The sequence below is a fragment of the Lepisosteus oculatus genome, chromosome 16 (genome assembly GCF_040954835.1).
Source record: "Lepisosteus oculatus isolate fLepOcu1 chromosome 16, fLepOcu1.hap2, whole genome shotgun sequence".
In the NCBI taxonomy this organism is placed as follows: Eukaryota; Metazoa; Chordata; class Actinopteri; order Semionotiformes; family Lepisosteidae; genus Lepisosteus; species Lepisosteus oculatus.
Window position 1 is genome coordinate 1,985,920 of NC_090711.1, and position 25,161 is coordinate 2,011,080.

General features: G+C 53.8%; 1 protein-coding gene across 2 annotated transcripts; it reads right to left on the reverse strand.

Moving 5' to 3' along the window:
* Nucleotides 1-2,760: 2,760 nt before the first annotated feature.
* Nucleotides 2,761-19,849, reverse strand: LOC102692440 (ankyrin repeat domain-containing protein SOWAHA). 2 transcript variants are annotated; one of them, XM_069179385.1, is made up of 12 exons: nucleotides 19,278-19,833; nucleotides 16,135-16,199; nucleotides 15,619-15,858; nucleotides 14,278-14,430; nucleotides 10,278-10,334; nucleotides 9,108-9,209; nucleotides 8,927-8,938; nucleotides 6,997-6,999; nucleotides 5,647-5,733; nucleotides 4,303-4,375; nucleotides 4,111-4,200; nucleotides 2,761-3,679 (listed from the first exon to the last, which is right to left on the reverse strand). In XM_069179385.1, exons 1-12 carry the CDS (start codon nucleotides 19,399-19,401, stop codon nucleotides 3,492-3,494), a joined length of 1,194 nt encoding a protein of 397 aa, XP_069035486.1. In that variant the 5' UTR covers nucleotides 19,402-19,833; the 3' UTR covers nucleotides 2,761-3,491. The 2 variants fall into 2 exon arrangements, 1 of the variants encoding a protein (XP_069035486.1); XR_011181720.1 differs by lacking the exons at nucleotides 2,761-3,679; nucleotides 4,111-4,200; nucleotides 4,303-4,375 and adding an exon at nucleotides 5,244-5,316 and having other exon boundaries at nucleotides 6,997-8,938; nucleotides 19,278-19,849.
* Nucleotides 19,850-25,161: the final 5,312 nt, after the last annotated feature.

A 25,161-nucleotide genomic window follows, 5' to 3' on the forward strand; every position in this document is an offset into this window, starting at 1 on the left:
CTTGTTTGATCAGTATCTCCTGTGAATTGGATTTATATATCGGTAAGTGTTGCACACACGCTGTTTCTTTGTTGTACTAGTTCAGGTGGGGAGCTGTGTCAGCATTCATAGGCTGCAAAGGAACAAGTAAAGGTTTATTCCCTGCTGAAAAGAGAAGGAAAGAAACACAACGTTTTGGTGGTGGAACACCCGAAGAAGGCTCAGCAGCCGAAACGTTGTGTTTCTTTTCTTCTCTTTTCAGCAGGGAATAAACCTTTACTTGTTCCTTTGCTGTACACTGCCCTGGGATGGGCAGTTTTTATAAATAAAGTTTGGAAAACGGGCTCATGAAGAAGCCTAATCGCAGGGCCCAGGGTTCACCCAGCAATCCCCATGGCTCTAGAGCCCCGGCGGCTGCTGCCTCATGGGGGTCAATAAGCCTCCAGACGCAGATGGATTGGCGTTATCGCGCTGTGCCACCCTCTCCAGGCGCCTGTCCCTGCCTCTATCAGTCTTACTCCATCTCCCTGTCGGGAGCCGGGGAGCAGCCCCCACCCCCCCGGCCCGTTAAAGCTGCTCTTTGTTCACACCCTGAGCCGAGCCTGGGCTCCCCAGGGCCCGCTGTGCTGGACGGGCCTCGTCCGTCAGCCCCCGAGGAGCTGCGTGACAGCCGGACAGGCCGTGGCCCCCCCGTCCCGGGTCGGTCCAGCGGGCCGCACCCCTGCAGCCCTCGTCAACGCCAGGCAGAGCTGCCAGCAGCACTCTCCCTCCTCACGCCGAGCTGATTGATTGGCGTTTGTAGTGGGTGGCCCCCTTTTTTGTGTTTGCAATTGCTAATGACAAAAACAGCATTCCCCATTATCCACCCCAACCCGCCCCCCAGCACACACACACGACTGCACTGAGGCTGCCCCCCCCCCCCCGTTTCTCAAGAGCTGCTTTGTGAGAACATCTCATCAAGTTGGTCTCGCAAATACAAATACAGAGCAGCTATCTGCCCTCTCTCAGCTCACACACTCCGTTTCTCCCAGAGCCCTGACCGCCGCTCACAGCACGACGCGGGGATCTTATCCTGACCCCCTCGACCTGCTCGTCGGCCTGTTCCCACTGGGCACACCTCCCGCTGCCCTGCTGAGCCCCCCCATGGAACTGGATTTGCATCAGCAAACTTAAAAAAACGAAACAAAGCGGATGTGTGTCGGTGTTATTTTGAAGTAGCACCCTTCAAAAATATCTAGATCAGCACTGTCCCGTATTTAATCAGCAGCTTGGAAAGTCCCCTCGTGCTCTCCATCTCAGGGTGAAAAGTTCTGCGTGTGCCCCGTGGGTGACTGTAGCGGGGACATCGCCCTGTCCGCGCACACGCCTGCAGTGGCCCAGGCTGACCCCTGACCCCTGACCCCGGCGCAGGAAAGCACCGCAGCTCCTCGGACTTTCATCCCAGTTGGATGTGGAGGCCTGGAGCCACACGCCCTGCAGGTTAAAAAACCAACAGTGCTGAAGCTGCGCGTGCCGTTGTCTCCGCGTCTGTCACTCCAGGGTCCTCTCTTCGCTGGCGGGGAACATCCTCTGTCCGTTTCGGGAGCCCATGGTTCCCTGTCTGCGGCGGACTCTCCCCACACGCCCCCCCCCACGGTCCTGTTCCAGCCAGAAGCAGAAATCCAGCACCGCAAGGAGGAACGGGGCTAATGGGGTTAACGAGGCCGACGCCCTCGTTCGTTTTGTAAGGAGCCGGGGAGCCGGGGCTGCTCTCTGACCTGAACCCCCTCTTCGACACGCAGGCTCGCTGTACTTGTAAGAAAACCGCGACATGACATCTACATCTCAGGCCATTTGTAAAACAAAAAGTCCAAGCAGGCCGGGGGCGCGGGGCTGCGATGGAAATGAGCAGCTCTCCCAGCAGGGCGGACTAATCCCTCACAGAGGAGCTGGGGCACAGCAGTGCCCCCCTCCTGCCCATTGAAAACCAGCCCCCCTGTCCTGCCGCGGGCTCTCCCCACAGCGCCCCGGTTCCAGAACCCCTTCAGCAGAAGGGGGGGGGGGCTGGGGCAGGTGGGGAGGGAGGGGGAGGGGGGGGTTGAGGCCTCAAAGCCTGGGATTAGAGTTAATGTGCCTCCCTTGGTTTATAATCTCCTCAGAGGGGGCTTTGTTTGAGAGCTTGAGGGTGGCGAGATAAGTATCTATTACAGAAACGCCCCTCTTATCCCCCCCTACCCCCCACCCCTGGCAAAAAAAAACACACACACTTGCCTCCATTCCCCCCCTTCTCCTGATACCCACCACCGAAAACAAGCGCCCTTTTCAGCTAATCTGGAATTAGGAGATAAAGACCAGCGCAGCACCACCAGGCCCCATATTTAGTCCATCTGTGGCTCTCAAAGTAAATTACACCCACCCCTGCAGATCAAAGGCGCTGTGTAAAAATGGGATTAGTGGGTGAAAAGAAAGAGCAGGGGTGGTGGGGCGCAGGGCCCACGGCAGCAGAGCTGATAAGGGTCCAAATATCACCCCCCAGGGGGCAGGATAAAAGCGCCCCATTTCATGAACTGGCGGGGCTGGTGCTCGATCTCCAGGGCTGGGCCAGCGCGGAGGATCGCTGGTCCGCCCGCACACCCACCGCCGGGCCACTGGGCTGCTGGACCGAGACCGAGACCGAGACCGAGACCGAGACCGAGACCGAGACCGAGACCGAGACCGAGACCGAGACCGAGACCGAGACCGAGACCGAGACCGAGACCGAGACCGAGACCGAGACCGGCAAATCACAGTCACAAGCCTGGACCCATTTCAATTTAATTTCACATAGGAAGCACAGGGAATGAATTGCATTATTTGTGATGATAAATAAAAAATATATTGCAATATATAGAAAACATAAATCACCTGTTTTTTTAAATAAAAAGGTACTTTGATATTTCACAGATATTTTTTGTAAGAAAATAAGTATAGTAAGGTTGAACGTGAGATATATGTAGATATATCAATTAAATACATTCAGCTATATACATATACAGAAACGTAACTGTTTTATATCTACAAAATTGAGACATTGAGTGTTTCAGTCCTTCAGGAAACCTAAAATGTGTTTAACAAAAGAATCAATCCTGCAAAAACGCGTAGGGGTATTTTCTGGAATGTGAAGTTTCGGAGCGTGGCTCAACCCGGAGTCAAAGAAAGGAAAGCACATCCTAGACACTCTCAGCTCAACTGTGGCTTCCAGCACGGAAATCCTGGCATCCTTCACGACATAAAAAGAAACGTTTAAGATACAGAATTTCTCAACACGCGTCCCAGCCGAGCTCCCGGGATCTCGGCTCATCGGGGCTGTCCTCCGAACCAGCAAGAGCCCTCCGTCCGTGTCCAGGCTGCACCTGGGCGGAGGAGGACAGCTCACAGCTCGCTGCAGGCCCGGAGAATCACTGGACGCACAGCCCGGCCCGGCCCAGACAGGCAGAGCTCTGCGGTGCGGTGCTGGCTGGGGTCTCTGTCCGGCCATGAGCCCCCACCCGACTCTAGCGGGAGAACTTCCTGGGCCTGAACGTGGGGGGGATCAACAGTTGGGGTCCCCCCTTTTCGTCCGAGCCCGCCAGGTCCTCCACCGAGCCCCACTTCTTCTTGGTGCTGCCCCCCGCGGTCTTCGGCTGGAAGAGGGACCCCAGTTTCTTGGTCCTGCGCTCGCTGCCTTGAGGAACCAGGTATTCTGAGATGGGGAACAAAACCCACAAACAAGAGAAACCGAGTTGATCTGCTGAAAAGCACAGAAACAAAACTCTTAAGCACTTCAGTCTGGACACTCCAGCCGAGACGTTTTTAGGAACGTACACATAACAAACAGGAGGTACTTTTTTTACACAAAGGGTTGTGGGGGTCTGGGACAAGCTACCCAGCCATGTCGTTGAAGCTGATACTCATGCTTTCTATAAGACACGGCTGGATAAGACCCTCAGACCAATTTGCTAACCATCCAACAGAAGAAACAGGCTGAAAGGCCTCCTCTTGTTTGCAACCCGTGTCCCTTATGACCGTGATGAAATCCGAGGCCTATATCAGGAAGCAGGATACTGTCGGACAAGCCCAGGACACCACTGAGGCTGGACCTCAAAGCAGCACCAGTCACACAGCCCAACTCACGCAGGTCTCTTCCCTCCTTGTGGATCTCCTGCGTGCCGAGGTACTGGAGAGCCTTGTGCCCGCTGTAGTCTCGCAGGTCCTCCCGGGCACCTGAGGAACACAGACATGGGGCACGGGGTCACGTGCTCTGCCCATGGACGGGACGTGGGCCCCACTGCCTTTAAGACACTGAGCGCCCGAGACGTGTCTTACCATAGGTCTGGATGAGGAGGTCTATGATGTGCCTGTGTCCATGCAAGGCTGCAATATGAAGCGGAGTGTATCCCTAAGGAGGGAAATAATACAGTAGCTTATAAAGTACAGATAGGTACTTTATCACCATTTTGGAGTGAATTATTTATTTTATGGAGGAATAAAAAAAAACATCTTTCATTATCCTGCCTATTAGCCCCCCCCAAACATTTAAGGTGTGCAAATCTATCCCCTGTTCAACCCCATAGGAAGAACTACTGTTGCATTTCTGGCGGATTTCAGAGGAGCCAAGTGGGCACAAAGACAGCTCTCTGTCTGAGTTGCAGGAGTCTCAGCGTGTTCAAGCCTGCTGTAGATGGGGCAGTTTTTCTCTTTATTTACTTCACTGATTATTTGGATCAGAAGGGAAACTGCTTGTGTTTTAGATCTTTAATCTGATGCTATTGAGAATTGAAAACCACCTGTAAACCTGCAGGACTGCAGCTGCACTCGCTGATCCAGAGATGCCAGTCCTGGTCCTGAAGGACCGGCCAGTTGTCCTGGGTCTGTTTAAAGCTCCAGTACCCGCAGGGCTGGGAGCTGCGATTGTAACTGGGCTCATAATGAACTCACTTGAGATCATGAAGAGACAATGTATAATAAAAACCTGCAGACACACAGGCCTCCCAAGACCAGGACTGGACAGCTAACTGGATCCTTACAAATCCTATCAATGACCAGATATACTTACTCCCTGGGACGTCACAGGCCCAGTCCAGGAGAAACAGCGTGGAAAACAAAACAAAAAAGCACAAAGTTCATCAGCTGAACGCACTTAAGGTAACCAAGTCTAATTCATAAGTGTCACATTTTTCTACACAGTATACAAAACATATAGGTTTAAACGATGTTAAAAACATCAATAAACAATTGGAATTATAGGTAATTTAATAAAAACTATACCTTAAACACAAAATCAAAAAGATATTCCACATCAGAGTGTGTAGCAGAGCTGACAAGAATAATACTTACATGCTGCAGGAGACCCACGCCACGCACACATACAGACAAGGAAACAGAGAAAACGTTGCAGTTAAAGTTTTGGAGCGGTGCAGTTTGCTGCCAGCGGTGAGAGATGCCAACCCTGGGCTGCTCTTTCAGAAACAGACCCCCCCCCCAGACCGCTGCCAACCCTCGACTACACAGTGCACAAACACACACCCAGCACGTTCGCGCCCCCTGCCCCGGCACCATCAGCCCCCGCGGGGCGGGACCATGCTCGCTTAAGAAACCCGCTCCTCTGCCTGCTGCGCCAATGGGCGTTGACGTGCAGCTGGTGCAGGAGACCCGGGAGCGCGGACTCACCGCTCTGCAGTTGACGTCCGCCCCGGCTCCGGCCAGCGCGGCGGCCATGTCCTCCCGGCCGTGCTTGGCAGCCCAGTGCAGGGCCGTCTGCAAAGCAGCAGGGGGGGGGTCAGTCAGGAGGAGGGCGTACACCCCGCCGGCGTGGCAGGCCCCAAACCCACCCCCCACGCCCGGGCCAGCGGCGGCCCCCGCGGTTTGTGAACGAGGACGGGGGATGGAGGACAGCCCTGCAGTACGAGAGGCTGTGGGGTGGACGAGGACCACGAGGGGCCGGGGCCTGCTCTCCCCCGACAGCCAGCCAGCTGCACGGGGGCGGGCCGAGTGCTGTTTCCTGCCATTTAACACAGCTAATTACAAAACAACAAGCTGAGCGTGCCCACGGCGGGGGGCTGTCAGCCGGGGAAGATTGATGATGTTGGTGTGACCCACAGATGCCAGCCTCCTTCCAGCCCGTCAAGCGCTGACAGCGCCGCTGCCCCCCCACCACGGCAATTACCCCGATTCATATTTACACCCCAAAAATGATGTCTGAAATGACTGTAATTGCGAGGCCGTGATTAGGCAGTTTTTTTTCAGCGAAGCCCGTCTATCCTGTTTGCTGACAGGGTGCAAATTACACTTCACCGCTGTCTAAGCAACACGCCCCCTCCCTGCCCAGCCTGGCCTCTGAGGCCGCTGCTCTGACAGCGAGGCAGGGAGGCAGCGCTGGGCTCTGCGCTGCTCCAGCCACCTGCCGTGAGGGAGCACAGATACAGCTACCTTCCACCTCCCATCCCCTTCTTACTGTCCAAGCACAGAACACAGGCTTCTCAAGATATTCCCTCGAGAAACACTGATTGTATTCAGACAGACCACTGAATCTCAGTGAAATCCGCAGAGCCACCACGTACACACAGGCGAGTGAAACATGCGATACAGAAGGAGCAGTGCCCAGGTGAACTGTGTCACACCTGGGAATGCCAAACAGTGTCAGGACTCTCAGGCCAGCAGGCCTAGATTCACCACCACTGCCTCTGTGCAGCACACAAGCGTGTCTGGAGCTCCTGGGCGCATGATTGATGTGTCTGTCTGTGGTATTTGCATGTCTGTGCCCTCACACCCCCCTGCAGTCTGAGTGATCAGCGGGCGATCTGACTGCACTGACGGACATCTCCACACAGCGGGGCAGGGACCTGTCCCCCTTGGTGGGCTGCACAGAGACACCGGCCCACCAGTGCAGGCCCGAGCTCCTCTTCCCCTGAACAGAATGGGCTTGAACAGGACCCACACTGCTGCAGCTCAGGAACACCCCAGCGCCCCCATGTCCCACCGCCAAGAAACAAGACGGGGAGAAAGAAGTGATTTACTTACAAACTGGCGATGGGCCGGGCAGGAGACAGGGAGACATGTTCCGTTGGCATGCAGGGAGAGAGAGACACAGGAGAACAGAGAAGTCAGGGCGGGCTCTGCTTTCAAATATGGTGAGGAAAGGAAACAAAAAGCTTACTGTGGAAAAGCCGTATTAAAAGACAGAAGAAGGAAATGTTTATTCCACTGTCCTGTACCCCCCATCGTGGCTATGGAGACATCCCACTGAAGTGGATTTGTGAGGGACTACTCCACCGTGGGACCGGACAGACACACCACGGACAGACCCGCCGGACAGGGTGTGACGAGCAGCCGGAGCACAGGGGCCGGGAGGAGGGGTTCCCTGCCCCCTGCCTCGAGGCGGACTGGCCCAGAGGCTGGGGACAGCGCCCTCTGCAGGGCAGTGAGCGTGAAGCACATGGCTGCCGTCCGCTGGGGCGATGCCCGGAGACTGGACCGCGCTCCTCGAGGACTGTCCGGCCCTCGACAGGACATGGGGGAGGTGGCCCCAAGGCATCCTTGAAATGACCATCCCCACAACAACAGCCCCGTTAACCCCTTGTTGACTGAGGCCTCGGAGCACAGGGGCTTCTAAATTGGCTTTCCAGGGGGAACCGCGGCTCACACACAGCGCCGGAGAGCTCAGCACCGCCGCAGGGAGGATTCCCGGGCACGGCTTCGCACAGCCAGTATTCCACGGAGAAGAGAACATCAAAGGCAAGGAAGGGATTTAACACCATCGGCCATTGTCCGCCAATTAATCCTGCCTCCTCTGTTACTTTCAGATTATCTTCAAGAGGGCCCGGGGCTTTGTGCTGCTCAAGGGGCTCCTGATGATCCCTGACACTTCAATGCCGGCCGAGTGTCTGGTCTCCTCAGAAGGAGGTCTGAAGCCGCTGAGGGAGCCCCCCCCCCAGGGGTTACAGAACCCGCCGTGCGTGTGCGTGTGCGTGCGGTTTTCAAGATTTCCTCAGGACCCACCTCTGGTACCCCCTCCTGGTACCGCCAGGACTGCCAGAACCGTGTGGCTCTGAGCTCACACGGACTGAGACCCGAAGGACGCTGGGGATCCTGCAGGAGGGCCGGGGGCTGCGAGACCCCCAGCCTCCCAGCAGCTGCTCTCAGGTCTTCCCTCTGTCCTCTACCCCATCATGGAGACATCCCACTGAATCGCATTTGCAAGGGGCTCTCACACGCGTCACACACCACGGACTGACCCGCCGGACAGGGGGAGACGAGCAGCCGGAGCACAGGGGCCGGGAGGAGGGGTTCCCTGCCCCCTGCCGCGAGGCGGACTGGCCCAGAGGCTGGGGACAGCGCCCTCTGCAGGGCAGTGAGCGTGAAGCACATGGCTGCAGCCCGCTGGGGCGACGCTCAGAGACTGGACCGCACTCCTCGACAAGACTGTTCTCTGAAGGGGACAGCCTCTGAGGAGTACTGTCTGAGGAGGACTCCGCGGAATCCAGTCAAGAAATTAGGCTGGCTGTGAGAACTGAGAGTCCTCACTGAACAAGGCTGCCTGTCTGCACACCAAGTACTGACCTGGCACTGAACACAGGCATCAAAACTGAAGTCAAAAAGTCACTACCTGTAATTAGCACAGATGCACTAAAGCACATTTAAAAGTCCAAACATTCGGGCACAAGAAAGCAGTGAGAAGGCTGCGACACCGCGAGACTCACCCCCTGGGAGAGAAGCCCACCGTGCAGCCAGGGACCGCAGAAGAGACCCCAGAAAGAAAACAGAGGGCATAATTAGACACTGCTGGGGACCTCCAGGGGCCAGAGGGCGACGGCCACTCAGGGCAGCGGCACGCACCCGGGCTGCCAGGCCCCCCACTCCCGCGCCACAGCGGGGCCCCCGGCGGGCCGGAGGAGCCCGCGAGCCGGACAGACAGACGGAGAGGAAAGGACAAAAACACACTCATACTTACAGAGGTGAAGTCCTGGTGTCAACCGAGAAGGAAGAGAAAATACAGTGAGTTACATTTCAGGAGCAAAACCGACGGCCTCCGCGCCCGACTGCACGAGCTGGCGCGTTAAGCACAGGTTCAGGAAATAAGGCCGGCTGCTATGGCCTTTGACTGGTCCACCACACCGGGGCTCAGGCCGTACCTTCTTGCAGGCCAGGGACGGCTCTTGCTTGAGGAGCTGGGCCAGGTGGGCCAGCTGCCCGCACGCTGCCGAGCGCATCCACTCCTTCTCCAGCGGATCCAGCTGCGGACACAGAGGAGACCCGGGATGGGCTTCCGGATAACCACCTCCGCGGCGGCGGGAGCAGTCCGCCAGCCTGCGGGCAGCGGCACGAGGGCTGCCCCCGTCTCACCCCGCGCAGCACCAGCTTCACACTCGCCGCGGCCGGCCGCGCTCACGACCGCCCACAAACCACCCGCCCGGCTCCCTCGGCCTCTCCGTGTGGCCCTCTCCTCCACCGCTCTGCTCTGGGCACAATCCAGAGCAGCAAATCTGCTGACCAAAACTGTTCTCAATACTCTAAACCTCATCGTACCTTTTCAACAACAGCAGCTCCCAGCTGGCCGCCCACTGGAGCTCAGCAGGCGTGAGCCTGGCCAGTACCTGGATGGGAGACCTCCTGGGAAAAACTAAGGTTGCTGCTGGAAGAGGCGTTAGTGGGGCCAGCAGGGGGCGCTCACCCTGCGGTCCATGTGTTTCCTAATGCCCCAGTATAGTGACGGGGACACTATACTGTAAACAGGCGCCGTCCTTCGGATGAGACGTAAAACCGAGGTCCTGACTCTCTGTGGTCATTAAAAATCCCAGGGCGTTTCTCGAAAAGAGTAGGGGTGTAACCCCGGTGTCCTGGCCAAATTTCCCACTGGCCCTTATCAGTCATGGCCTCCTAACAATCCCCCTCTATGAACTGGCTTCATCACTCTGCTCTCCTCCCCACTGATAGCTGATGTGTGGTGAGCGTTCTGGCGCACTATGGCTGCCGTCACATCATCCAGGTGGGGCTGCACACTGGTGGTGGTGGAGGGGATCCCCATTACCTGTAAAGCGCTTTGAGTGGAGTGTCCAGAAAAGCTCTATATATAAGTGTAAGCAATTATTATTATTATTATTATCTGTCTCCAAACTGCTTTATCCAGTACAGGGTTGCGGGGGAGCTGGAGCCTGTCCCGGAAAGGCAGGTTACACCCTGGGCCGGACGCCAGTCCATGGCCGGGCACACACACACACTCACGCCAGAGCCAACATACCCAGAAGCCATTCCACCTACCAGCATGCCTTTGCCCTAGCCGACACAAGGGCGCCCACACTTACCGCCACCCCGTGGGACCCCACGCTCCCCGAGCCGTCGTCGTCCCGCTCCGACTCCGACTGCGAAAGAAGCACAGACAGGGGTGTGAGCGGGCCGCCGCGCGGGTCAACGCCCAGGCGATCAGCACAGGAGCAGGAACCTAGCCAGCGCCGAGCGCGAGAGACAGCTGTGGACGCCGGAACCTGGGGGGCACGCGGTCTGCTGTCACACGCGGGGGCTTCACAACAGCGGTGGCTGCTGGTTAGTTGGGTCAGCGAACGAAGGAAGAGCATCCCGTATCATTCAAGCAGGCTCGCGCTTCTGCTGGCTGTGTCCCTCTCTGCGCCCGTGAGCCCGTCTTTGCACCCTGTCTGTGCCCCTGAGCCCCTCTCTGCACACTCATCCAGGTCTGCAAGCTTGTGTGTGAACAGACCATCACTGTACATCTTCACTGTTTCTTCAGCTCCCAGACACTGACACACACATAAACCTCAGAGCTGAAGAGCTCAGAGCCCAGTGTGCTCGACTTAAGACAGCCTGACATTACACCATCGTGGCTTCTGAATCATTTGCTGGGTGCTAGTTTTGTGTACCGAACTCCTGCAGCTCCAGCCGGTTATCTTTTCCACTTCTTTTTTTAATTTTCATGTTGCACTCCCATGCAGCACTGCTCAGTTAACAAGGAAAGGTCAACACAATTAAAACCACCCCCCACATGCCCTCCTGAAAAAAATAAACAATTAAAGTGTCATTCACTCTGATTAATGTGGGCCGCAAATAGAACTCTACTTGCAGAAACACTTGATTGCTAATTGTTCTCAGATCGGGCTCTGGATTGGGACATCATGAGCAAACACTCGGCCCTTTCATGTTAACCACACTGAAGTTAAATGTGCTTGTTTTAGCCAAGACAAGAGTGGGGGAATATTTATCCAGCTAATTCTACCCAGACACACGTGGACAGTTCCAGCCCGCCTGTATCATGCATAACACAGAGGTGCCAGTGTACCAGCTGACATGGGTGGGACTTTCACATGTACTTTTCTGGTAACTGAGCAAGAGCCAGCCCACCCAACCTGGAGCTGACACCTGCTTTACGATTCGCAATGATTCCTGCACCGCTCGGGGCAGACGAAGCAAAGGCAGAGCTCCACAGCGTCGGACAGGAGAGTCGGTGCTGTCTCTCTGTGATGTCACTGCAAGCCTGCAGGTGCTCAGCCAATGACAGGAGCACCGTCTACTCAAAGATCCTGGTTGACTAACCTCCTTATGGCAGTACTCAGTCAGCTGTGAACCCATGACATCTAGGCCAGGACCATGTCCAAACCTCCAGAGCCCATCCTTACTGCAGTGATAGTCATAGCTGTCCACTGACTTAGCCTGCACTAAAAAAACAGGGAGCTGCTGCTCACTGGAGGCTACACCACTCAGGAGCCTGACACTTCTAGCTGACTTGTCCATAGTCCTGTAAGACAGCCAGCGTGAAAACCGTTAAAACTGAGACTGTCGGTTCTCCCACAATTCATCAAAACGCAAAACAGCTCATCGCCATCTTGCAGTCACAGGTCCGTGCACCCCAAACCAGCACCGTCTCTGTGTTCTTAACCCCTTCCTCGAAAGGTCTGGACACAGGCAGGTTTCTCCCGCCCCCAGTTCGTGCGTCATGTGTTGCACAGAGGCTGCGAGGATCACAGCACACTTGTCAGCTCCCTGCCCTCCCTGTGAGGCAGCCAGCACGGCAAAACCTCTCTTCAATACGAAGGATAGGAAAACAACCGTTACGAGCTCCCCGGGGGAAAACAATTACATCAGAAATAACGAGCGCTGCTCCCGAAAGGACATGACCACGTTCAGCTATGATGTTAATTGGCCAATTCTCAAAAGCACCAACATTAAGCTTTTGATTAATGACGCACAGCAGAGGGACAGCGACATTAAGGCCAGCACAGCGGAGCTGCAAAAATTCCAAAGCAACATTCGGCCCCAATATCAAAACAAACACGCTGAGTGCTCCCTCCCTGAGGTCTTCTCACCCGGAGAGCAATTACACTTCATTCTGCCCTCTCTTCCAGGGCTCCAGATCTGCCTACATAAAGATTACAAGTAAAGACGCACAGTACATAGTGGGCTGTTTAACCCTCCCCTCCCCGTCTCCCAGTAATAAAGGCCCTCCTGGAATTTGAGAAGCCCAGACGTCTTTTCCCTTCGGGGGCTCAGAGAACAAGGCCAAGGGCGAGCCCTGCGAGCACCTCGCGTGACCCCCACGTCTACTGGCTCCTATAACGAGGCTGCACTCACACAGAGGTGCACAGTGCTGTGATGATTCGGTAATGGCCATGACCCGCTCACACCTCAAGCAGGGACGGAAACCACTTACAGCTCCTGCACTTTGGGCAAGGGAGCAGTGCGTTGCTGTCCACTCCCCTGTGCTCGCCCGCTCCTCTCCCACGGCTGCACTCAGGTCTGCCACTGTACACGAGGAGAGCCTGTCCTGTCCGCTGCTGGCTCAGAAAACCTCCCTGAAGCCATCCTCCTCCTCCTCCTCCTCTTCCCACATGGATGTTAGATCCCAGACAGGAGCGATGGTTTAAAAAGGGCAGGTTTCTGATTCCTGCGGCGTCACTGATTTTCACAAGTCAGACACAGTCTGAAACAAGTCTACCGGTTGTGTAGAGTACAGTTACACACACTGTGGACACAACGGATTTCCACAGTGACAGATCCCCATCTCTGCACGGTGCCTGAATCTCACTGCCCCCAGTGTGTGGGTGTGTGCATGTCGGGGTTCCCAGATGGCTTCACACCGTGACCCCGACTGAACCTGGAGCCCATCTTCCACCTGCGCGTGATTTCTGAGAAGCAAACTGGAAAACCATACAGGTCTTCTGCTCTTGTGACGAATGTTTCCAGCAGCAGGGGGTTCAGACAGGTTTGTGAGCTCCAAACCCCCAGACAGGAGGGGGTGCTGCACCTCAAGGCCAGTCACCAGCCTGCCCAGGTGGCTGGGAAGAGTGGGAACGTGCAGCTGTACTGACACACTGGATGAATCCCGGAGACTCTAGATTCTGGGCTGTTGTGGAGAAGGCAGGAATATTATAGATGTAAACTATATACAACAGATGCAGACATTTTTTTTCAAGACAGAGATACAAGAATCGAACCCCCTGTCCCCTCCTTTTTCCTCTCACTGGCAGGTTCTCTTCAGCTCTCTGCTTGTCTTCCGATAAAAGTTTCTTCTACTGCGCCACCTTGTGGAGAGTCAATGTCAATGCAATAGTGTCTCCAGAGAAACTCCCAAGTCTTCCAGGAGCCAAACGCAGCGGAGAAGATAACTTCTGGGAATAAAGGCGCAGGATGGCACAGGTTGAAAGGTAGAAAGGGTCATTTTAGGGATGCCATGTTGTTCCCCAACTGGAGTTTTTCACTGGTGTGGTTTATTAATGGTTCTGAATATACACGCGCTCAATGCTACCAGCTAATTATTATGAACAACATCTTGGCAATCAAAGGGAGCTCATGACTCCAGCAAGGAGGGACTGTACCTTTTGCTGGGCTCTGCTTCACATCCCTTCACTGCGTTATTGTCACCGTGAGGCGGGAAAACACCTGGATTCAAAATTTGATTCCGGTTCCAACATTAAGACTTGTGTAAGATTCCACTCAGGACTCACACTCCGACAGCTCGTCCCTCTCAAGTCTGATCTGAGAACCTGACACCTGTCAGGGTGACTCCTGTCCTTTTCCACTTTTGGGGAGCAGAGTTCTGCTCCCGGGAGTTTCAAACAGGCCAGCTGGGAAAACTCTGCTGGCATCTTTATATCAGGATCTGAAAACTACAAAAGGGTTCTTTTGACCTCTTTTAATTCTTCGCTGCAATTGTGTGTTTTTGTGCGTTTTGTGTTGGGGTCATATTATTGTTCCCGTGTTACTTTAAAATCTCAAACCGCACAGCCGTGAGTCGGCCGTGACACACACAGGGAGTCCAGACCTGCGGCTCCGTCCGGGCGCCGTGTGACCTCTCACCTTTGACACCGCGTCAGGCTCGGGCTCCTCCTCCTGCAGGCTGGGGGTCGGCGACTCCTCGCCGGGCTCCTCCGCTCTCCCATCCTCGGGGATTCTCCGGAGCGCAGCTGCCTCCGGGGGCTTGTCCGGCTCCAGGGCCAGGGGTGGGGCAGGCTGGGCAGGGGGGCAAACACCGGGCATGAGAGCCAGCAGTGGGCAGGAGGCAGCAGAAGCCCAGTGGAAACAGCATGCCTGTCTCCCACTCGAATCACCAGACCTGCACAGCCCCTGTGGAAACTACTCCCAGGAGTGTGACTGACTGCTGACTGACTGAGGAAGGCCTGGTATGAAACAGTAAGCCCAGAGGTTTTTAGCATGGAGTTAGAATTGAGGAGGTGCTTCTCTCTGTAAATATAATCTAAACGTTTGCAGAAAAGTCTTTTATTGTAACCTGAACTGATGCCGCTTTCCAAATCCCAGACATTACAAAAATGTTGTTTTGCTGCTGACTGACTTGACAGAACTGTCTGGGGGCCAATGTCTTGACATTTGTCAGGTTCTTGCCTGCATTGTGCACATCTCGGCCTCTCTGCTGCATTTTGCACTGACATGGCTAGATGCTGAGGGCAGGCTGAGCTATTTGAGGCTCTGATAGATTTGTTAACCCCAGACTTGTGGTTTTCTGACTCAAGGCTCAAGTTCAAAGTTAGAAACAATATCTGTTACACTAAGCAACAGCTGTCTTTCTTTCTCTCCACATGTTTCCTACTCTGCAAAGCACAGGCTACTTCTGTCCAGATCACAGATTCACCTGAGACTCTTATCGAAGGGGAAGAACCACTTCATCTCACCAGCATTGGATTCAATATCCCAGAAAGCCCTTTCTCTAGGATAGTTTACAAAACTATTTAAAGACAAAGGCAGGTTGCTTTAGATCATGAAACAAGCCTAAGATTACAGGTAAAGAGCAAAGCCCACACCAGACAGTCTATGCCAATGCCACGCACTGTTCACATGGGTCAGTGGAGGACCAACACCGGACAACAGCTGCACAGCCTCATGGGAAACATGAGGACCTTCCCAGAAGGAGATAAGAGCTGAACTTACCACAAACCCAACGCCAGAAACACATATTTTAAGCAGCAGCAGGAAGTCGGTGTTTAGCACCAGGGGTGATACACGAAAAACAAACACTTCTTTTTTCTTCGCAAGTCGTGGTCAGACCGTGAAAGTGGTAGAGGGCACACAGCTCTCTGGAGAGCCGACGAGCGCTGTCAATAGAGGTCCTGATGCCCGCCCCTCTGCTGCCGAGACGGCACCCCCCTCACCCCTGGGAGCTGTTACGCCGTGTGAAGCACTCACCCTTTCCTCAGGCCGAGAGGGCTCGGGAGTCTCCGCAACAGTGATCGCAGGAGCCATTTCCCAGGGGACCAGGACAGCTTTCTTCTGCTCCTTGGGGCTCCCCGCCGCTGCGCCCCGCGTGCCGGCCTGCGCCTGAGGGCTTGACCCCGCGGCGGCCTCCCCGCCGTCCCACTGCACCCTCGCGGCAGGCCTGGGCCCCTGCGGGGCGAACTTCTTCCTCAGCACGAGCTGCTTCTCGCCCTGCGTGGCAGACAGCGCATCAGGGGCGGGCCCGGCTGAGCAGAACCGCTGCCGTCCAGTTCCCGCACCTGGGTCCTCATAAGAGGAGGACTCGGTTTTTACTCAACGTTTGAGAGTTAGGAGGGTCTACCTCCTGCGCCACCACGGTCGAGCCAGGTCAGGTCGCCGAGATCTTTCTTTACCGCTCAGAGCTAGATCGATGCACCCTCTCAGAAATGTGCGTCAGACAGTACGGGCCGAGCAGGAGAGGGCGGCGGTCTCCTGGGCAGTATTTACGTTCTCCGCTGTCTTGACCACGGCGATCTTATCCACGATGGCTTTGAACTGCTCCCTGTACGTGGCTGGAGGGAGAAACACCATCATGTGAGTCAACCCTCATTGCCCAAGTGCTTCTGGAGCCCTGCTCTGGGCCTGCAGGGAGAGAGGAGTTCTGTGAGGGAGAGGGGAGCTCTGCTCTGGGCCTGCAGGGAGAGGGGAGCTCTGTGAGGGAGAGGGGAGCTCTGCTCTGGGCCTGCAGGGAGAGAGGAGCTCTGTGAGGGAGAGGGGAGCTCTGCTCTGTGAGGGAGAGGGGAGCTCTGCTCTGTGAGGGAGAGGGGAGCTCTGTGAGGGAGAGGGGAGCTCTGCTCTGGGCCTGCAGGGAGAGGGGAGCTCAGTGAGGGAGAGGGGAGCTCTGCTCTGGGCCTGCAGGGAGAGAGGAGCTCTGTGAGGGAGAGAGGAGCTCTGTGAGGGAGAGAGGAGCTCTGCTCTGGGCCTGCAGGGAGAGAGGAGCTCTGTGAGGGAGAGAGGAGCCCTGCTCTGGGCCTACAGGGAGAGGGGAGCTCTGTGAGGGAGAGAGGAGCCCTGCTCTGGGCCTGCAGGGAGAGAGGAGCTCTGTGAGGGAGAGAGGAGCTCTGCGAGGGAGGGCAGGGTGTACTATGTGCTGTGCAATGGTACTGACAGGGGATGGTGTTTTTAGCCCAGTGTTCATGGTAACTCTCACGTGGGCCTTTCCAGTATTCTGGTTTTCCAAAGGGAGGAGTATGGTGTTTGATGACTGGAGACAGAAACTGCGACGCCTGAGGACACACATGGGGACGTTTTTCCTCTGCCTGTGACTGCCAGATGACAGTGATTCCCGGCAGAGCCTTCCTGTCAGCACGGAGCTCCGATTGCAAAACAAGCACTGTCCACGCATCTGGGAGAAAGGGGCCAGCCCCCCACCCCTCACAGGAGGAAGTGGAATTAAAATAACACCCCGATCCCAGAAGACTGAGTGTCCTTACACTTCCGCTGAAGGATTGTTCTGTCGGAATGTTCTCTGCGCAAAACTGAGAGAAGCTTCCCCTGCCCTGCGATTGACCTCTGCGCTGGACCTGTAGTTAAATATTATTGACCAGCCTGTTTCTTTAAAAAGATCTGGAGGAGGAAGACTGTAACAGGCAAACATTCAACTTCTCTGAAGCTTTCCAATGCAAAACAAAACACTCCCCTGACTCCACCCCGTGCAATTCGGCACTTTCTGTTCTGGGAGGGAATAAGAAAGCTCAGTTTCTGCTCCGGCCATCCGATCCTGTCCCTGCAGACACAGGCGCTGTGGATGAACAGGAAACTGCGGAGGAACCGGCCACTCGCTCAGCCCACACCAGAATTCCTGGCTTGTCACTCTTTCATGAGTTTACACTTCCAGTTATTTATTAGTCGAAGCACGAAACTGCCGTAGCAACCGAGTCTGTTATGAAGGACTCGGGACCAAACACTGACCCTCCCTACCAAAGCAGGAGACTTACAAAGCAAGCTGCCAGGGTGCCTGATACAGAACTATTTACTCAGGAGGCATTCGGAAATAACTGCTGCAACAGGACACCCTCAGTGGCAGCCCTTATCTCAGGCCATCTTGCAATCTCCCCCCCAGACTGTACCACTTCTCCCAGCAGATACTGTGCCAGTGGGTTCCTGCAACAGCCAGGTCACAACACACACAGAGGAGACCGAATAAAAAGTCATTAAAATCATCAAGAAATACTAGACTGCAAATACATTTAAGACATGCAACTGGCAGATTTAAATATTGAAAACTACGTCATCCTATTGGCTACATGCCCTGCTCGGTGTAGGATAATAACAAGTACAGGTTTATTCCCTGCTGAAAAGAAGAGAAAAGAAACAATGTTTTGGCTGTGGAGCCTTCTTCAGGTGACAGATGCCAGTCCATCTCAGATCACAAGGCAGGACACAGGCTGGACAGGACACCAGTCCATCACAGGGCACAAGGCAGGACACACCCTGGACAGGACACCAGTCCATCTCAGGGCACAAGACAGGACACACCGGGGACAGGACACCAGTCCATCTCAGGGAACAAGGCAGGACACACCGGGGACAGGACACCAGTCCATTATGGGACACAAGGCAGGACACATTGACAGAACACCAGTCCATCACAGGGCACAGGCAGGACGCATGCTAGATAGGGACACATTGGAAACACCAATTAACCTAATCACTATGCCTCTGGAAGAAGGTTAAAAACCAGGGCACGAGTATCTTTACACTCCACAAACACTCAAATGCAATCAAGAAGCTCTGATTACTGGTCACTAACTGTCCACAGACAGCAGTCTGCATCACCGTGTGGGTCTGAGATCAGTAGTGTTCACTCTGGGTTGACATTGAGCTGAGCACATTGACGCAAGTAAATTGTTTCATTGCAGGAGAAGGTGTATTAGCCTTTTCTGAACTAAACCACGGAGTCTTGTACCAAAGGTGTGGGGGGGAGGTGACCCCACTGCGCCCTTTGGACTCAGGGGACGAATGAGAGGGGACGGGGGGACTGGACTGACGACAAATCAAACTGTTTCGGCATAAGACCTCTGTTCCCTCAGGACGTGTTGGAAACGTCCGACTCCGATTAATGGCGAAGAGATGGCGAAGAGGCGACAAGGCTCAACCCCTCAGCAGCAAAGTGCAGATTCCTGGTTCGGCGGCCCGACACGGGAAAGTCCACGCCGGCCAGAGCTCTCCTTACAAAACCCCACTCGCCACCCCGCAAGCAAAACGAGCAGTTCACATGCCTCCGACTTCCAAGAAAGTTCTTGAAACCGCAACAGAAAGGAAGTTACATTATCCCGAAACGCAACCCGATATGCCTGAAATTTTTTAAAAAATTAATCTTTTGACAATAATGTGGAACAGATGTTTTTTTTTGGGGGGGGTAATTACGTTTTTAGAAAGCTAAGACCGTGCTGAGGAATGGCGTAACGGCGTTGTGTTCTAAAGCAAAAAAAAAAATAACTGTTGAGGGAATATTTTCGGGGGATCGCGGGCGGACAGTTAAGACACTGCAACGCCGTTCACGAGCGCTGCTGCAGACTGGGGGTGAGGAGACCCCCCAGCGGCTCGCGGCTCGGGCACACAGCGTGTCCCCGCGTGACCGTACTCACCGCGCAGCCGCTGGTCGCTGTGACCGATGTGGTCTTTGTAAGCCTTCAGCAGGTCCGAATTCTTCACTCGCCCTCCCGCCGCACGCAAGTAATCCAGCAACGAGTCCTCGCTCAGCTCCCCCATCTCGCCCGCGTTCGTCTTGTTCTGGTTTTCCTCTTCTCCCCTATGCTGTCGGACAAACGGGACGGGTCCGCTCCGCTACAGAGCTCAATGCTCAGCCTGGAGTCGGAGTCCGCTCACCCCACCCAGCGCGCCGCCTGCCGTTTCAAAACAACCACGGAACCCCCGTCTGCGCCCCAATGAGCATGCTCGCCCAGCGCCCCGCAGGAGCTCACGCAAGACAGGGCGGAAGAAAGCGCAGCCGGCGAGAGTTGGGCTGGACCCGGAGTTGCACGACCCCGGCTACTCTCGGGACTGAGATCTGCGGGTGTAGGAGACGGAGTCGGACCCGAGACACGCCCGACTGGAGCCCTGACGCCCGGCGTTCGTCTCCTCTTCCGCAGCGAGCTATAAAAATAGCAGAACCGAATTTTCTGAATGAAAAAACGGGTGACAGATAAGTTATGAGAGATAATATCGACATATATATGTATTCATTACAGGCCCGACGTTTTTCTGAACCTGAGATTTAGTTGAATTGTGCTGAATTATGTAAATATGTTAAAACATGCAAATTCAATCTCCCTTAAAAGGTTTAGAGTACATTCATTTATACCTGAATACGATATTACAGTAATTGAATCAGTCTTGCACTCACTATTACATTCCTTTAGATTAAGCCATATGCCTGTGATTTAATTTCCAGATGATTTGGCATCAAAGCCTCCTGTGAAATGTATTGCAATATTGAAATGGCGTTAATCTGCTTATGCGTTTGCAGACACAATTATACTGGAAAGAGAATCTGGGACTGTCATTCTTTTAATTCTGCCCCCTTTCCGCAGGTCAGTAGCGTCTATAAGCAGTGCAGCTCTGGTGCAGTTCTCTGCTCTGTCAGTATGGCCTGCTGGACTGGGGCACCCCTGCACTGGCACTGGGGACCCCAGTTCTCTGTGGCTGCTCTCTCAGTATGGGCTGAAGCCTGCTGGACTGGGGACCCCAGTTCTCTGTGGCTGCTCTCTCAGTATGGGCTGAAGCCTGCTAGACTGGGGCACCCCTGCACTGGCACTGGGGACCCCAGTTCTCTGTGGCTGCTCTCTCAGTATGGGCTGAAGCCTGCTGGACTGGGGCACCCCTGCACTGGCACTGGGGAGTTATATGCGATGATTGTGTATGACAGATGGGGGTCACGCAAAGTCGTCCACCGTCTCTGCTTTCTACGACGTACAGGGGTCTCCAGCCCCAGTCCAGCAGGGCTGGGGAGTCGCCCCTAAATGGAACCGTTTCGTGGTGATCAATCGAACTGGTGAATTGTTAAATAATGGGCAGCGGTCCTGCCTCGAGCTGTTAAATGACTACATGATTATATCCAGAGAAAACGCGGGACTGTTTTTGCCTTTTATGGCGCCGTGTCTGGAAGTCCTCTGTTCTGCAGGAATGCAGCCTCAGGAATCTGGGGGGGAGGCTGCAGTCAGACCCGGGTCCCCGGACAGCGCAGTGTGCGCCCCACCCACACCCCAGAAACGCCTATAGCCCCGAAGCAGACACCCTCCCTGGTGCACTGGACTGAATGACAGGCCCGCAGGTCCTTGACCAGATGCCTTCCTGCTTCACCCCCACTTGCTGTGGGCTGGATCCCGTCTGTGCAGCGCAGCGTGGCCAGCAGCCTGCAGCTCCCAGCTGGCCGCCCACTGGAGCTCAGCAGGCGTGAGCCTGGCCAGTACCTGGAGGGGGGACCTCCTGGGAAAGCTGAGGCTTCTGCTGGAAGAGGAGTAAGTGGGGCCAGCAGGGGGCACTCACCCTGCGGTCTATGTGGGTCCTAATGCCCCAGTATAGTGATGGGGAAAAGATGCTGTCCTTCAGCTGAGACGTTAAACTGAGGTCCTGACTCTGTGGTCAATAAAAATCCCAGGGTGTTTCTCAAAAAGAGTAGGGGTGTAACCCCGGTGTCCTGGCCAAATTTCCCATTGGCCTTTACCCATGATGGCCTCCTAATAATCCCCCTCTCTGAACTGGCTTCATCACTCTGCTCTCCTCCCCACAGAGAGCTGCTGTGTGGGGAGAGTACTGGTGCATCATCCAGGCGGGTGGTATTATTATTATAGTAGTTCAGGTGGGGAGCTGCATCAGTAGGCATAGGCTGCAAAGGAACAAGTAATAGGTTTATTCCCTGCTGAGAAGAGGAGAGAGAAAACGCAGCGTTTCGGCTGTGGAGCCTTGTTCGGGTGTGAGGAAACCGTTACGGAAGAACTTAAAAAGCTCACACCCGAAGAAGGCTTCTTCTCTTCTCTTTTCAGCATGGAATAAACCTATTGCTTATTATTCTTGCAGCAGAATCTGCCAGCATCATGCACGAGGCGCGGACACGAGACCGCTGTTCCTGACAGCAGCAGCTCAAGGGGAAGGGTGTGGCGTCTGCACTCGCCGTGCAGTGGACGTGAGGTGTCGAGAGCTGACCAGATGGGACACCCAGCAGGGACCGCTGCAGGATTCCTTCTTTTCCCTGCGTTTGTCCCAGAGGGGGGACTGCGCACAGGTGCCGAGCTGCGGGCCCGCGTGCTGTCGGGTGGGAGAACACTCCGGCCTGTCTGGGCTCTCTGTTCCAGCGGGTCTCTCCTGCCTCAGCAGGGATCTGGCTGGGCCAGATGCTGAGGTGGCAGCAGCGCGGCGGCGCTGACAGAGGGCAGCTGTTCGCGTGGTGATCTGCCCCATATGCCACCAGCCCGCAGAGAGGCCGTTTTCACAGCAGCTGGCTTGTAAACACGCTCCGCTGCTGTGGCGCTTTCTAGGCTACTGTCCCAGAGCCAATCGCCTGGCTCGTCAAAGGGATGATGTCGACTGGGGCAAACGGCGGGGGTAAGCCCGTGGAGAAATGGGGCAGCGGCTCTCTCTTCCGGCGGAGAGGCAGCTGGGATCAACGGGATTGTTCGTTCGGACAATGGTGTCTACCTGATCTTAATCCCGCCGGCTCAGAAAAGAGCCCGGGGATTCTCCGAGTTTAATAAGCGAAAGTGCTTGTATTATCAGGATTTGCGAAAGTGCCTTTGTGTTAATCTAAATTTATTGATCTTTCACCGCGTGGTTTTTGACATCTGTCACCAGGAGGACAGATAACCCCCCTGCGCTCTGCTCTGCCTCTGGACTGCGCAGTGAGCCCAGGTTTTTTATCCATCTCCAGAATCATGCATGAAATAAGGATGCCATGGGCGCCCAAACTAGCCAACTAATTAATTTAAGTGAGCATGGAGCTGTGTCAGCATTCTCTAGCAGCACAGAGACGAGTAAAGGTTAGTTTCATGCTTTACAAAAAGACATTTCCGCTGTTAAATTGTCTTCACGTGTGAGGGTAACAGCTGAGATGCCGTGTCTTCTGTCTGCTTTTTAGAGTGGGAATTAACCGTTTCCTGTTCTTAATTAACTGCTCTGTTTCCATATTTTACATTCAAAAGCCTTAAGTAATCCCCTCACTGGTATGTGAGAAATCTATTTTAAAACTGATTGTGATGAGCTGTAGAGTTTGGCAAGGAAATAGAGGTGCCGTTTTTGTATATATATATTTGCAATACTGGACAATGCATAACTATATCGCTGTGTTTGTCTTACCCTCAGTGGGTGCCATAGTTACATGATATTGTGTATTTATGAACTTAAAAAGCAACAGTGAAGTTTGGTGAGATCAGTGTCTGGCCTTCGGACTTGTGGAAAACTCCAGGAAACTTTTCCTTGAGAGAGAGAGATACTGGTGTGGGTGGGACTGTGCATGTCAGTAAAGGCCCAGGAGCAGGCGCTGACTGAAGAGAGAGGACAGCAGGACACGGCCGGGAGCAGACTGCATACACAGCCCATGTGAACAGCACATTTTCACAAGTGAGGCGAAAGCAAATCTTTCGCTACACCCCTTTGAACTGGAGTGTACCCTGACAGTCTAACTGGTGCTCAGTTTTCAGGAAAACAGACAGAAGTAAGCATTTCATAGGGACTTCACTTGTGAATAAACCTTCAATGATTTGTGAATCAGGTCAACGAAAAAGTTCAACATTTGCTTTTTATGCAAAAAGTGTAACCATCTGAGTGTCAGTCCCTGCAGATGTCATTGTATTGTGTATCGATGTGCTTTGATTGCCAGTTTGGAAGACACCAGTGAGTGATGCGTGTCAAGATCAGCCACTGCTGGAAACCTTCCCAACAGAGAGCTGCTGGTGTCTGCTGTAGCCACAGCCAGTAGTGTAGGTTCCCTGACCTTTCACACGCTGTGCTGTTTGCATGCATGCACAAACGCTAGCCCACTTATATAGGCCAGAAGTCATGACAAAGCAAAACCTGATACCTCTCTTCCTCCCTTTCACCTGTGAAATGACACAGCTTGAGCTCAGAACTGTCCTTGGTCAATCCATCTTTACTGCTGCATCATGGGATTCCAACACTGCCTACGTACTGTGGAGCCAACAGGACACACGAAACTCTGTCCTCGTGCACTGTGTGAACCCCATTCTGTGATGTCTTGCTAAACTAGACAACACCATTGAAAAGCAAAAGTGGCATTTCTGCCGACTTTAACCAGAAAGGCAAGAATATTTGATGTCCTGGTCATATTCATGCATTAGCATTTATATAATATGTGTGTAGTTTATTACATTTAAAACTCATGTGGGATATATACCCTAGAAACTACCAGAAGAAAAAAGTATCACATTAAAATGCACATTTTTCAACACAGTGCAGTCCAATTAAAATATTAGAACTGTTAAATTCCAGAGCTGTCGAATTTAATAAATAGCTTTTCTGCCAAACCCTTGGAAAACGTCCAGCACCCTCTGCACAGAAAAGCCACGTGTTCATAAAGAACATGCTTTAATGCGCCAGGAAGAGGGATAAAGGACACATACAGGACTTTCTGTCCGCTCCCTAACACCGTGCCTCTTGCTGTGGCCCCGGTGCAGATAATCGAATTAGGTTTTGTAATTACTTCAAGATTAAATCCCAAAGCTGCATTTTTATAATTAAAGTCCAGAGTATCAGCGCTGAACTATAATAAAATTGTTTTAAAATGCCGGATTACAATGGTAAGTCTAGTGGGGCCAGCTGTGTGGATGAGCCGGCAGTATGAGATGAGATTTGCAGTAAAATCCCAGAGCGCACTGCTGCTCTTACGCTGGGATTACGTGCTTGTGTGGATTCAACATCCTGTAATCTGCCGATTAGCTGCTGTAATCACCTGTAAATACAGGCTCCCCCTCCCCGCAGTGCAGTACTGCCATGGCTGTGGCTTCAGGACACAATGTCACAGAGTACTGCTCTCTCCCTCATGCTCAGACTTTCATTCAGTCTCAGCAGTTCAGCTTTAATGAATCTGACCTGACTTACCAGAGGTAAGAAGTTCATGGGAAACAAATGAGAAAAGAAATCGCCATTATCCCTTGAAAAGTGTCTTAGTGTTATACAGAAGATGTTGAAAAGCTGTTTTAATCCTGTTAAATTCTCAATGTGATGGTACAGTATTTCCAAATGATCTGAAATACATCGATTGTAGGTTTGTCATATTGTGTGTGACAGCAGGTCTGTGAACTACTGGGAAGTGATAATTTGCTGACAGTAGCTATTGTCTCAGGCAGTTACTGCTTGCACAGTACAGAGAAGAGAACAGCGGCATCGGATTTTGGATGATTTCAAACGTCTCTGCTTGTTGTCTTGACAGGCCAGGTCCCTTAAAGGTCAGCAGGGTGTCTAAGTGACCTGCTGCACAGTGGGGCCGATGGTGCAGAAGTAAACCAGTAGAGGGTGCAA

What these genes read in the sequence shown, in the direction of transcription:
- LOC102692440 (XM_069179385.1), bottom strand. Translation starts at nt 19,401, where the DNA reads ATGGGGGAGCTGAGCGAGGACTCGTTGCTGGATTACTTGCGTGCGGCG. An exon ending in CCTCTCGGCCTGAGGAAAGG is followed by an intron (nt 14,431 to 15,618) that starts GTGAGTGCTTCA and finishes CCCCCTGCCCAG; the next exon opens with CCTGCCCCACCCCTGGCCCT. An exon ending in CAAGGAGGGAAGAGACCTGC is followed by an intron (nt 3,680 to 4,110) that starts GTGAGTTGGGCT and finishes TCCCCATCTCAG; the next exon opens with AATACCTGGTTCCTCAAGGC.